This window comes from Malaclemys terrapin, chromosome 9 (genome assembly GCF_027887155.1).
Source record: "Malaclemys terrapin pileata isolate rMalTer1 chromosome 9, rMalTer1.hap1, whole genome shotgun sequence".
Taxonomy (NCBI): Eukaryota; Metazoa; Chordata; order Testudines; family Emydidae; genus Malaclemys; species Malaclemys terrapin.
The window spans coordinates 56739226-56753206 of record NC_071513.1 but is presented as its reverse complement, the minus strand read 5'-3'; the positions used below and the strand labels follow the sequence as shown (position 1 = coordinate 56753206).

The window sequence follows — 13981 nt, the reverse complement described above, 5'->3', positions numbered from 1 at the left end:
GTCTTTATGTGTTTGGTTGCTTTTCAGATTCCCTCTTTGCATTCCTAATTTCCATTTTACCTGCTATAGTTATGCTCCTTTCTGTTGGCTTCACTTACGTTGATTTTACATTTTTTGAAGGATACCTGTTTGCTCAAATAACCTCTTGAATGTTGTCTCAACTTCATATTTAGCAGCTCCTCAAACCTCAGTGGTTAGAGCCCTGGCAATTGGTTACATTAGAAACAGAAACATAGGCGAACAAACTTTTGCATTTATATTGGGTTTGATGAAATCTGGTCTGTTTTGCAGGTCAGGTCATAATGGTCCTTTGTGGCCTTAAAATCTATGAAATGTGCATGTAAACCCTGGTAATTACTGTGGTGAGTGGTTGGTGAATGAAAATATGACAAAATGGAAAGTGTCCAATTCAATGTATGCACTTGTCAGATATGTGAAATAGTGTATGTTGTGGTGTATATGAAATAAATTTAAAAAAATTAAAAGTACATGTTTGCTACAAGTGTTTTAAAGAAAGTCAAAGAGCTAGCCCTGGTGGAAGCCACCAACTTAGCACGTTGAACTGGAGTTTGTTGAAGTGCTAAACCAGCTTTTCACAGCAGTAGCCTCTTCGGCAGGTGCAGAGAATCAACTTCTCTGTAGGAGAATAACTAAAAAATAGAAATGCAAACCAAGATTGAAATCTATTATTTAGATCAAGATTTGCTGATTTAAAGTGTGATTACAATTGGTGATTTATATCACTTTGATTTAGATCAGGGCTGAGCAAACTATTCTCCTGCCCTCTCCCTCTCGCAGCTCCCATTGGCCAGGAAAAGGGAACAGCGGCCAATGGGAGCTTCAGAGGAGGTACCCGCAGGCGAGGGCAGCACACGGGGCCCTCTCCCCCTCCCCCAGGGACCGTAGGGACTTGGGGCCAGGGCAGGCAGTCAGCCTGCCTGCACGCTGCTGCCACCCCAGAGCCACTCCAGGTAAGTGGCGCCGGGCCGGAGCCCGAACCCCTCCTACACCCCACTTCCCAACCCCCTGGCCATAGCCCCCTAACCCCCTGCCTTGAGCCCCCTGCCACACTCCAAACCTCCTCCTGCATCTCAACCCCCTGGCCATAACCCCCTAATCCCCTGCCTTGAGCTCCCTCCTGAACCCCAGCTCCCTGCCCTGAGCCCCCTGCCGCACTCTGCACCCCCTCCTGCACCCCAGCCCCCTGCCCTGAGCCCTCTGCCACACTCCACACCCCAACAACCCCCTGCCCTGAGCCCCCTCCTGCACCTCGCACCCCTCCTCCACCCTAACCCCTTGCCCTGAGCCCCTTCTTGCACACCACACTCCCTCCCGCATCCCAACCCCCTGTGCCAGCCCTATGTTCATGGCCCTGCATGCAATTTCCCCACCCAGATGTGGCCCTCGGGCCAAAAATTTGCCCAACCCTGATTTAGATCAATCCACCCTGGTATTAGAGCAACGGTGTCAAACTCATTATGTGGTGTGTACTTAATTATGGTCTGGGGTATGAATTTAGGACTGGGTACTTCCCTCGGTCCACAACAGATTACCATGTCAGTGGAAGGTTTATGCAAGAGACCAAAGGGAGTATGTGGCATTTATATAATAACCATTAGTTAGTGTTTATTAAATATAGTGCAGTAATGCCTAAAGGCTGTACTCTGTAGTTCCTTTACTCCACAGACAGACTGTGCAAATAGGTGGATTTAAAATCTGCAAACCCACAGTCTGCTGTCCATCATCAAAATGTCTCCCTGGGTCCTGGGCAAAGTTAAGATGGTTTGTGTATGTGACATCCAGCTTAAGGCACCTAGAACTGTGAGCCGTTGCGTAACCCTTCTGCCTCAGCGAGTGAGTGCTTTGTGTTGCTAAACTGTGTCTCAGCTCCCAGCCACACCAGTTTGTCTGCGTTGCTAGCAAACTCTTCAAGACTCAGCCAATCTAAACCTTGCCTTGCAGATAACTATCCGAGAGCCCCAGTTCCTGAGTGCTGCCAAGACATCTTCCTGCAGTGTCCAGTCCCTCTCACTGGACACTTTCAGAAATGATTAGGTTTGCTGCCTCCAAAGAGACAGAGCACACGCCAGCTGTTAGGTTAACCCTGACTTCAATACCCAGTGCTGAGATGATTTTGTAATAGAAGAAGAAGTTTATTAGCGAAGAACAAAGATTTAAGTCACACCAAGCAAGGGAAAAAAGCTTGATAGCTTTTTAAACATATATGTAAATGTTCTTTCATTGTCCTCTGCCAGAAATCCCACCAATCAGATAGGTGAATCCCATTCCTTTGTCTAGAGTAAGCGTATGACGTAAATACTACCTCCCAAATCTATTTAAGAAAATATTTCCAGCATACATATATCATCTTTTGAAAACAACCTGTACATGCATCACACAGTGATTTTCAGGATGTGGCCAGTTTATGTATGGTACCTTATGTGACACCTTTTAGATACATGTCATGACAACAGTGTGTTGAGGAAAATGAGTGCATCAGATCTGATATGGGTTACAGTATGGTGGTCCCTCAGCCAATTGGCACTGATGAGCTCCTAGGGTCACAATGTGCCCATAACTATGTTTCCTTACGTTCTAATGTTAGGGTTTTTTTTCAGTGTCACCTTAACACGTTAACTTTTTTGAAGTTTAAATAAAACTACAAGTTCTCAACATTTTTTCCGGATTAAGTTTTATTTATATTATAGTAGAACTCCAAATGTCCTTATCAGGATTGGGGGATGTTAGTGCCCAGCACAAACACAGAGGAAGAGACAGCCCCATTCCCAGATTAACAAATATTTTGACTGTGAATTCAGAAGATGTTAACATCATTTTTTTAATGAACTTATTACTGTTCTGACCTATGTGTCCTTTGCTCTTTCATGCAGTATCCTGGAGACAGTGTGGTAACTGGCCAGGGCTGGATTAATGGGAGACTGGCTTATGTCTTCAGTCAGGTATTCTTTTGCTTTGTGTCAGTTACATGTTGTGAGCTTGACCTTTCAAATTTGCTAATCTTTTGTACATTTTGTCTAAATTGTTTGTCTTTTAGCATATCTAAATTATGTAAATTGTCCCTCGAGTTAATATTGTTCCAACATAATAACAGTGTGTTAATGCACAACATTTTGCGACACGTGGCAGCAGGGTAACAGAAATGTTCTAACAATGTGTAGCAATGGGTGAGGGGGCGGTTAGGCAAGGAGAGGCTCGCAGTGTTGATAAACTCCACTGTGTGAGAGATAAGATCAGGAACATGAGTGGTGAGAATTTGGCCTAGAAGATGAGGAGACTGATGTTTATAGAGGACAGAGAGCTAATGGGAATCTTTCAGGATGAGGGAACTGTTCTCACCAATGGGTAAAAAGGCTTGATGGTGATACTTTAGCAGACTGGAGTTTTGAGATGACTTGAGTTGGGAGTTTCAGTAATCAAGGCATTAATTCGTGATCAAATGATTGAGCAGAGCATGGTGGGCTAGTGGCATGTGCAGGATTTGACACTGATCCTGCAATGGGATCTGTTTGGATGGACCGCTAAACCTTCATGGAGCCCTGCGAAATCAGTGGGGCACAGTGAATCACTGCAGTCTTCCTGCTCAAATCTGATTGCAGGATCAGGCCTTGTGTTTGTGTAATAGCTGGAATTTGGGATTGAGGATGCTCAGGCAAACTTGATTGCTTTTCCAGTTAGAACAACAAAATTTGTTAAAGGGACTACAGTAGATGGAATATTTGGATTTTTCCTTGAAAATATTTTTTTATTTAGGTATAAAATACCAGCTTTTGGCCTCTGAGGCCTTGGCTACACTTACCAGGTAGTTCGACGGCTGGAAATCGAAGTTCTGGGTTCGACTTATCGCGTCTAGTCTGGACGCGATAAGTCGAACCCGGAAGTGCTCGCCGTCGACTACGGTACTCCAGCTCGGCGAGAGGAGTACCGCGGAGTCGACGGGGGAGCCTGCCTGCCGCGTGTGGACCAAGGTAAGTTCGAACTAAGGTACTTCGACTTCAGCTACGTTATTCACGTAGCTGAAGTTGCGTACCTTAGTTCGAATTGGGGGGGGTAGTGTAGACCAAGCCTGAGGCAGTGTTTTGATTTTTTTTCCCTCATAGTTTTTGCAGCAGTTCTTAGTGCTACTTTCTTCTCAGACTTCATGGCACACCCTCATGTCCTGAGATTCTTCAAGGCAGTCCTAAGGAAACCTCGTAGGCAGCATCTTGTCTTAGTGGAATCTATTGTATTAATTTAAATGGAATAAAGGGGCCCAAAGAGTCAAAGGTGTTAACATAACCCAGTTACTGCCCAACATTAAACAGTGTTAAACAAAGTTCAGGGTTTGGTATACAGAGACTTCAACCCGCTTTGTATCAATGTAAACACACTATATTAAAATCCTTTTAACCTGTAAACAGTTAAAGCATTTAAAATGTGAAGTATTAAATAAGGTTTTTATTTTAGCAGCATCCCCTTTTCCCTTTCCCTTTATCTGGAGAGTTTTTAGAAAGAAGAAACCCCTTTGTTTGATAATGTCTTAAATGCTATTTAAAATGGTAATAACTGTCCTTTTGGGTCCAAGAGAAGAAGTTAGTTGAAATGGGCTGAAGTTGCTGCTACTACTGTTAAAGTCCAATCTCATTTCCTAAGAAGACAAAACAAGACAAGCACCCACAAGAGGGGCGAGAAAAGAGAAGCAAAGATAGAAAATTGCAGCTTTGGTCTTTGGAGTGAGTTGACTCTTGTTTGCAACTTACTGCTGCAAAAACATAGGCACAGCACATGGTCTTATAAGCCACTCTGAGACCTGACAAATTTGTACCAGCATCGAGCTTTTATTTGCCCCTTTCTGATCACAGGCGTACAGACCCATTTTGGCTCATAGATTTTTTGGTTCTACACTTTTTTTATTTACCAACCATGATCTTAACACAATCCTTGAATTTATCAGTAGGCCTTTTTATTTTGAATAATGCGGTCTTTCTGTCTCACCTTTTGCACCTTTTTCCCATCAGTATTTGTTGTAATAGTTTATTGTGACATTTTATGAATTTACACTCACTTTTCACAGTTGAGCTCGCAATTAGGGTGAATTATGTATCACAAAATAATCCCTCTCTTTTATGAACCAGTTTTGCCTAGGATCAGACATTGGTTCATAAAATTATAATTACAAAAATAAAATCCTGATTTCATTTTAAGCATGTAGAAAAAAGGAAAAGAAAAAGGTACTTACCGTATATACTCGTTCATAAGCTGAATTTTTTTAGTAAAAAAGGGAAGCACCAGAGAAGGGGGTTGGCTTATGAACGGTATAGAGAGGGAGAGATGGGACACAGCCCCTTCCCCCCCCCCCCCCCCCAACAGAGGGAGCAAGGAGAGACAGCACAGCTGGCAGAGACAGAAGGGAAGAGGCAGAGCCAGAGTCTCTCCGCTTCAGGCCACGCTGCTCTCCCCCCTGCCTCCGAAGCAGCTCCGGGGCTGGCAGGCTGCAGCCATGCCGTTCAGCCCCGCCCCCCCCCCCAGCACGCTGCGGCCGCGCTGCCCAGCCCAGCCTGCTGGAACCTGCTGCAGCCGCACTGCCCGGTCTGGCCCGCCGGAGCAGGCTGAGGTCGCGCTGCCCAGCCTGCAGGAGCAGCTCCAGCCAGGTCAGAGACATCCTCCCCTGGCCCTCCCCAGATAAGGTGGGAAGGGATGGGATGGGAAGAGTGTGAGGGTCCTGGGGTAGGGGTGGGGTCATGTGGGGGATGGTCACAGGGGTTACTCCCCTGACTCACAGCTTCTGCCCTGCCAAAAAATTTCCCCACCAGTTGCTTTCCCGGCCCGTCAGGGTAAGCAGCTGGCGCCCCGGGACCAGTAGCATAGCTGGGGGGGGGGAGTGGCCGCTCCCCACTGAGCACCTTCCCCAAAAGTGGCACCTTTTTAATTTGTACACTCACCCCAGCAGTCCGGGTCTTCGGCAGCAATTCGGTAGCCGGTCCTTCAGCCACTCCGGGTGTTTGGCGGCAAGTCCTTCAGTCTTGAGCAGCAAGACTTGGGTTTTTCTTTTTTTTTTTTTTTCTCTTCGCTGCTTCAGCGCTTTTTTTTAATGTGTTAGCTCCCCCTGCTGGTAAAACCTGGCTACACCACTGGCCGGGACACTGTTTACTTAGGTTTACCTCTGTGCCTGTGGATGCTCGAGGTAAACAAACCATCTCGGCCCACCAGCGGCTTATCCTGATGGCCCGGGAACCAAAGTTTGCTGACCCCTGAATTATAGGGTCGGCTTATGAACGGGTAATACAAATTTTCCATTTTTACTTATCCATCTTGGGGGGGTTGGCTTATAAACGAACCAGCTTATGATAGAGTATATGTAGTTCTATTTTACCATTTGCAAATTTCTTATTCCAAAACTGGGATTTAGAAATTTTACTTGATTAAATATTACAAAAAATACAGATAAGACTTTTAAATGTTAACAGCGTTTAAGAGCTTACAGCTCACTTTGTCTCTAAAAACAAAACTTAAAACTGCTCCTGTTATATGTTTGTAAGATATTTGAGAACAAACCAGTTTTTATTATTTCCTTGGCTGTACATCCAGGATGGGTAAAGATGAAACCCCTCCCCATGATTTTGTTTTGCACTGCTTACATAGTTAAACCTGTACATTTACACAAACTGAAAATTTTATGCATCTAATGGTTAAAATAGCTTACTCGGAGAAAATTTTTAGCCCTGATGACATTTTCAGCTAAGTGTGTTGCCTTCTTTAAAAAGAAGCAACAAAATGATTTTCTTTGGAACCACTTTTGCATTCATGAACTATTTGCAACACCCAAAGGAGGTACAAATTCTCCAGCTTTTTAGTCTGTTACAGACCTTACCCATCTGTTTCGCCACCAACATTTGTGAGAACAACATGGCCATTGTAGCACCTCAGCCTATAATGGAGATATAACCTGCAATACTAGCCCTGTGCTGTGTTACGTGCACAAAACAGCTACAGTTATTGACATCAAAAACAAAACAGGGGAAAAATATAGCAAATTGCTAAACCAAAAACCAGTCACAAAAAGGTTTGGTGCTGCAATAGTCCTTGGTTGTGGTGGTTTGAAATTTAATTTACAATTAATGCAGATGGCGTTTTGTTAACAATGGGGAGAAGGAGGGTTACCCTTGAAGTTGTTTTAGTAAAGGGCTGCTTTAGCAACTTAATCTTTAATATTTAAAACTTCATTTTTGCCACTTTTTTTCCCCCCTCTTAAAAATATCTTTTTATTAAACCTTCTAAATTATTACTAATGACAGGAACAACAAACTTTAAAAGAAAAGAAAAAAACCAAAACAAAACATTTGTTAAAATATTTAAAAAAAAAAAACTGAACCTTTAAAACAATTAACAATTTAAAACAATTTTTTTAAGTTAAAAACATTAACAGCTTACTTTGAAGGCTTATTTTAAATAACTTAACACATTTAAGGATTTTAAACAAGCTTTTCTTTTAAACTAACTTTGAAACCTTCTCAGCATGTATTTAATCCTTTAGGCTTACTCAGGGACAGCAAACATGTTGTATTAATTTAGATGGAATAAAGGGGCCCAAAGAGACAAAGGTGCTAACATAAGCCACTCACTGTCCAGCATTAAAGTGTGTCAAACAAAGTTCAGGGTTTGGTATAAAGAGACCTCAGCCTGCTTATTACCATGGCAAATACACCATTAAATATCCTTTTAACAATTGTTTTAAAGTTCGGGTTTTTTAAAACCTTCTAGTGTCCTTAGAAGACAAAACAAGGCGAACGTACAAAAGAAAGAGAGAATAGTAAAGATAGAGAATTTCAGCGTCTGTCTCTGGAGTTGACTCTTAGTTGCAATCTTACTGCTGAAAAAACACAGGCACAGCACAGGTTCTTAAAAGCCACCCCAAAACTTGGCAAACTTGAACCAGCATCGAGGTTTTTAGGGCATTGCTTTTAGTTGCCTCTTCCAGGTCACAGGCTTACAGCAGTATTGCAAAATATAGTCTTATTAGATTCTTACTAGACAGAGGGACTAAAGAGACGGCCAGGAAAGAAGAAAAAATAAGGTTGGGGGTGGGGTGGGGGGAGAACACATGGAATAGGGAAACAGTTGCACATCCCAGATGGTGTTTGGGATTCAGCTGGAGCTGGAGGGGTGGCAAAGTCATTTGGGTTCTTTTGGTCTGGTCAGACACTTTTCAAACTTGGGACAAAAAAAATCCAGAGTCCCAATAAATGGTGGAGGTGGCAGCCATAATGGTGAAGCTCGCTCCAGTAGCTAGTTTTTCTCCCCAAAGCCTCTTTCTTTAAAAAACCCCCAAAGGGCAAAATATCCCGTTCTCCTCATTATTTTGTCCACCTATTTGTTGCCAGCACAGAGTGCCCGAGGCAAAGCAACAGCGGGGTTTGTTGCCCGGTGTGCTTCGCGCCAATAAACACATCAGGGGGAGAAGCAAACAAAGTTTATTTGGGATCCCAAAGCGGTGCTAGGAGACAGGCACGTCTCAGATCAAGCACACTAACAGAAACAGTTTTTCTTCTTTTATACATTTTGCAGTTAAGCCTCACCCCCCCCCTTTCCCCTCTAGCCCTCCCTTTCTCCCCCCCCCCATTCCTCCCTCTACCCCTCCCGTCCCTGGTAATAGTTACTAAGCAAATAACGATTACATTTAAGCAGTTAAGTCATTCTTGGCTTCTATAAGCCTAGCTTGTTAGTAACTTCTTTAAACCGTTATCTTGTCCTATTTCCCTTCAGCCAGAAACATGCAGGCCTCATTATTACCGCTTGAGCAGGGGGTTGCACACAGATAACTGGTTGCTTACATATTCCAATTGCACCTGGCTTTTGAGATTGATTAGAGTTTAAACATGGAAGGATAGAGTTTGGTTCACTTAGGTCTAGTGCAGGAAGGTCTTCATTGACACTTAGTGGCCTTCCACCCTCCCGAGTTACCTAGGGTGATGCCTAGTGACGTCAACATATTCAACCTAGTTTTCGACACCCATTTTGGCTCATTAATTTTTGGTTCCACACTTTTCTTGTTTAACCAATCATGGTGTCAACACAGTCCTTGAGTTATATCATGAGGCCTTTTTGTCTAGATTAATGCAGTCTTTCTGTCTCGCTTTTGCACCTTTTCCCATCAACGTTTGTTGTGATAAGTGATTGTGACATCTCGTGAATTTACACTCACTTTTCACAGCTAATCTCACAATTAGGGTAAATTTGTAGGCCCAATTATCACAAGAAGTCTTAATCTAGTTATAAAAGCATTGACTAAACCTTAATTGATGTCTATATTTGACAGTAAAGATAAACTATCACTGTAACAGGCCAGGCCTTCCTTGGGTATCCCCCCGTGACAGGAAGTTGCCCTGCAGGCTCCCAGCCTCAGTCCCTCCCCCAGGGTCCCTCCTGGTACTTCTCCAAAACACTCTCGGGCTCAGAACACCTTTGTCATGGGGTAGTTGATTATTATACATGTCTCAAAGACATTAGTAGTGAATTCCCATCTTGTAACTCAGACAGCTCTGTCTCAGCATCCTTTTTCACTCTCAATCTTCCTTTAAACTGAGCGATCCTGGGTTTATCCCCATTGTGCTCTAATGGCATCCAAAGGTTCAAATGAAGCAATAACACAACCAATGGCTGCCTGCCCTGGGCTAAATAAGACTCATGTCCATCCTGGGTTGTTTCCCAGCTCCCTGCCACACTTCTGGCTCCAGAGTCTCCATCTTGTGCTGTCCATGCCTCCCTGCTTCTGTTTGGTCTCTCCTTTTTCCTAGCTCCCAAGCCTCCTTATGTAGCTCCTGTTCCCAGGTGCTGTCCCTCCACCTAACCAGGACCAGCCAGGGTGCACCTGTTCAGTCAGAAGAGGACTGAGACCCTCTCCATTAATGGGGCTCAGTCACCCTGTGATAATTACCTTAGCCAGAAGAGTCATTACTGTGCGAGCTTGGGCAAGTCACTTCTCTCTGTGCCTCTGTTTTCCCTTTCCCACTTCGTTTGACTTGTCTTATTTAGGTTGTAAGCTCTTTGGGGCCGGGGCCATATCTTGCTATGTGTGTTTACATCTTGCTGTTTCCTAGTGCAATAAGGTCCTGATCACAGCTGGGGTCTCGAGATGCTACTGTAATACAGACAATGATAGTAAAAGAGGAAAAGATACTCTTGTTGAATGGGAGAGAAAATAAAAGCAAGGGAGACACAGTACATTCATAAATTATTTTTAATGTAACGTTTAATGGTATAATACACACAAAATAGATGTCTGATGTGCAAAAAGTTGTATTTTTGAGGAAAACCAAGAGCCTGATTAATAATCAAGGTGATGAGGAATGGAGATGGGAAAGCAAAATAAAATAGAATGGGAGGGGAAACACGGGTGGAAATACAGTGGGATGGGGAGGGGGGTGAAGAGTTTGCTTTTGCATCATGTCTTGGGGCCTGAAACTCTAGTTACGTCCCTCTGAAACTGACGTGCAGGTAGTCATTTTTACTGAACTTTCTAGGCTTGGGGAAACCCTTTCTTCATGAGCAACACAAGTGTGATCCTTGATGCTGTTACAGGGAGTGAAGTCAAAGATGAGATCCTTGCTCAACTCATCTCTCACACCTAGCAGCAGTATAGGATTGTGCCTGTGATAATCTGGCTCAGACTGTCTCCATAGCTCAGGTGGGGAGTGGGAAACTAACTAGCTTATGTCAAGTAACACTGCTGCTTCTGCTGGCTGTTGGGAAGACACTGTACACGGGAGCGGCAGAACTGGAGCAGTCGCCTATAGACTTGTCCTGACAGAATTAAAGTTTACTGTTCAGTAGCAACAGTTCACATCAGGGTGAGGCAAGTTTTCAGGTTGATTTGAGAATTGCTTTCTAGGGGTATCCTCATTCTAGAAAACAGAGGTCAGTCTAGGCTGCATAAATCTCAGAATGCAAGGTCAGATTCTGATCTCACATTAGTTCTATGCCAGAGTAACTCTACTGGAGTTACTACTGATTTATACCAATGTAACTGAGAAAGAGGATCAGGTCTCAAGTGTATGACCCCAACACTATCTAGAAAAGACTAATGCAAGGATATAATTTTATTTGGCAATTGAACTGTTTCTAGGCGCAATTTTAAAATTTGTTTTTCTTCCAGGATTTTACTGTATTTGGAGGGAGTTTGTCTGGTGCTCACGCCCAAAAGATCTGCAAGGTAAACATTTTAGAGGAAAAAAGAGCAAGTTGCCAGTGCCTCTCTGGCAATATGTTGTGCTACTGCCTTGAGTAACCAGATCTGAGAATGGCTTGGACAAGGGTGGATAAAAATCAAAGTTTTAAAAAAAATAAAATGAAAAAAAGACCGATTTTTTTTTTTAATTTAAATCGGATTTTTGATATTTTTTTCTTCAAAAAGAATTTTATCTAAAGATAGTTTTAATTAAGATACATTATAGTTCAAAGATATCTCATCATGGAATAGGGAATATAAATTCTGATTCTATAGTATGAGACAATATATTCAAGTAATGTTTAAGAAAAGTTTTGTAAATGAGTTCCAATAGTTCATGGATTAGGTACCCAATCTTATGGGGTTCCACAGGCTTCTGTATAGATTATTTAGGTTAATCTTTCTATCTACCCAATGGGACTCAATGCTCAGTCTAGAAGATACCATCAGAGATGCTTAGTTCTCAAACTGTGGATTTGTGTTTTCAGAGGTAACATGGTTGTTAACAGCAAAAATGTTTTAAAATAAATAAATAATATATAGAGGTGAGAAATAACAGACCTCAACTCTATTGTCCCTCTGCAAATTTGTGTACACAGAGTCAATCCCTTACCTCTCTCTAAAAGTGCAAAGTTTCAAAAAGTTTCAATGAATAGAAGATTGTTGGGGGCAGAATAGATCTGGACAAGGAGAAGAAGTCTGGAGATAAATGTGAGAAGCGAGGGACATGTGCTTGTTTTGTTAAAATATTATATGTTTGCTGTTGAAGAAAAAAATCCAGAATACATAACGTTGTTTTAGTTAAATAAAACAATTTAAATGTCTGTCTGGTGATGTTCTCCTCCTAATACAGCATGGCAAGAAAATCCTCCAAATATTAATGATTGAATTGAATTGGAGATAGCTCACCTTCGAATGACTTCATAAATATCTGCTTCAATTACCTTTGGTAAATGAAATAACCAAACAATCATTCATTTTCTGATATAGCTGTAAAACTAATCTGAAAAGTTTTCAAAATAAATCACTGTTTAAAAATGTATAGTGTGTATCTTCTAAAAATGAAACCTAGATCTATCTCTGAGTTGTAAAGAATATGTATTAAGGTTATAACAACCAACAAGAATGCACTTTTATGTAGAAAACCATGATTAAATTAGTCTTCCTGACTAACGATTTAAATCATGGTTTAAATCAATTTGATTGAAATCAAATCCACCTGGCTTGGACTCTGCTGTATGTTGTTAGCAAGTTGAAAGTTGCTGACAGTGCTTTGGGAATCAACTGGCCCAGAAGAATACATCACTGCTCTTATTCAGCCCTTGTCATCTTCTATTTTTGTACATTATTTCTTTTCCTGGTCAGTTCTTAATATAGTTAAAATTTATTATTCACTTCTCCCTTGTGTGTGTTTACAACATGGGGCCTAATTACATGATCGTGCCATATTTATTGCATAGGCTGGGCAGTGAGCACTGCAAGGCAGTGTGTACGTAGAAGATAAGGCAGGGGGCGCTTGCATTCAGCCCGGGTTGGATGATGCACTGTGAGGCAGGGGACTCTCATGAACACTGAGGATAAAAATATTGAACCACTGACTCACTGAATGTGAACCATTTAATTTGCATACAGAACGAGACCAAAGGTTGTAACTGATCATGTAATTGAATACTATGATAATCCATACACCAAAGGGCAGAGTTAAGGTTACACACGTGACTTTAATTGTGGCATTCCCTGACTTTTGGGCAGTTCCCTTTGTAAATTCATAATTTTTGTGTGGAATATGTAGTAATTTTATTTTGTTGGAGATTTTGGTGGGGCAAAGGCACAATAGTAAGTTTAATTTACTTGTGGCGATTTTCAGCTTGAGCTGGGCTGGTAGTGATTGTTCATCTTGTCTAATCAGCAGTTTGTGTGTTTATCTCCAGATCATGGATCAGGCTGTCATGGTTGGGGCTCCTGTAATTGGGTTGAATGACTCTGGAGGAGCCCGTATCCAGGAAGGAGTAGAGTCTTTGGCTGGCTATGCTGATATCTTCTTGGTAAGTGGCCTATTAGATGAGATCTACTGATGAAAAACACTATATAAGATTTGTTATTATTATACAATGGATTTTTAAATTAGAAGAGAGGAAGGGACAATTTACTAAATATAATAAAATACCTTCTGAGTCACATTAAGGTCTAGATTCCCATGTATATGCTGGAATGTAGGTCCGAAAAGCAGAACTTTCTTTAAATGAGATCTACTCCTGGATCTCTGCTTCCTTGTATCATACAGGTGGAGCTAGCCTAGCTGTTAAGGCTTTGTTCCCTAGCTTGGCAGTGCATGACACTCCCTAATCATCATTGTGCACATCCTCACCTCTGACCTGGAATCTAGTCAGTTTCTTCTTGTTCATAGTTATTGAATACAAATGTGGCAAGGAGCATCTTATAGCAGACACTCTTTCAAGTGCCTCTGTAAACGGTAAAAGCAAAGAGATGCAGGAAGAGACATTCTACAATATATTAGAACCAAGAGGAAGACCGAGGTCAGGGTAGGCACCGTACTCAATGAGGGGGGGGGGGGGGGAACAATAACTGAAAATGTGAAAATGGCAGAAGTGCTAAATGACTTTTTTGTTTCAGTTTTTACCAAAAAGATTATGAGTGATTTGATGTCTAACAAAGTGAATGCCAGTGAAAATGAGGTAGGATCAGAGGCTAAAATAGGGAAAGAACAAGTTAAAAATTACATAGACAAGTTAGATGTCT

At 42.1% G+C, this 13981-nt stretch overlaps 1 protein-coding gene across 3 annotated transcripts in view; it reads left to right on the top strand.

The window, feature by feature from the left end:
* Positions 1-13981, top strand: part of PCCB (propionyl-CoA carboxylase subunit beta) — a 65385-nt gene that overhangs the window by 10226 nt on the left and 41178 nt on the right. For all 3 annotated transcript variants that reach the window (XM_054039945.1, XM_054039946.1, XM_054039947.1), the window contains exons 3-5: positions 2892-2960; positions 11150-11206; positions 13153-13266. In XM_054039945.1, coding sequence (XP_053895920.1) covers positions 2892-2960; positions 11150-11206; positions 13153-13266 — 240 coding nt within the window. The remainder of the gene's footprint in view (positions 1-2891; positions 2961-11149; positions 11207-13152; positions 13267-13981) is intronic.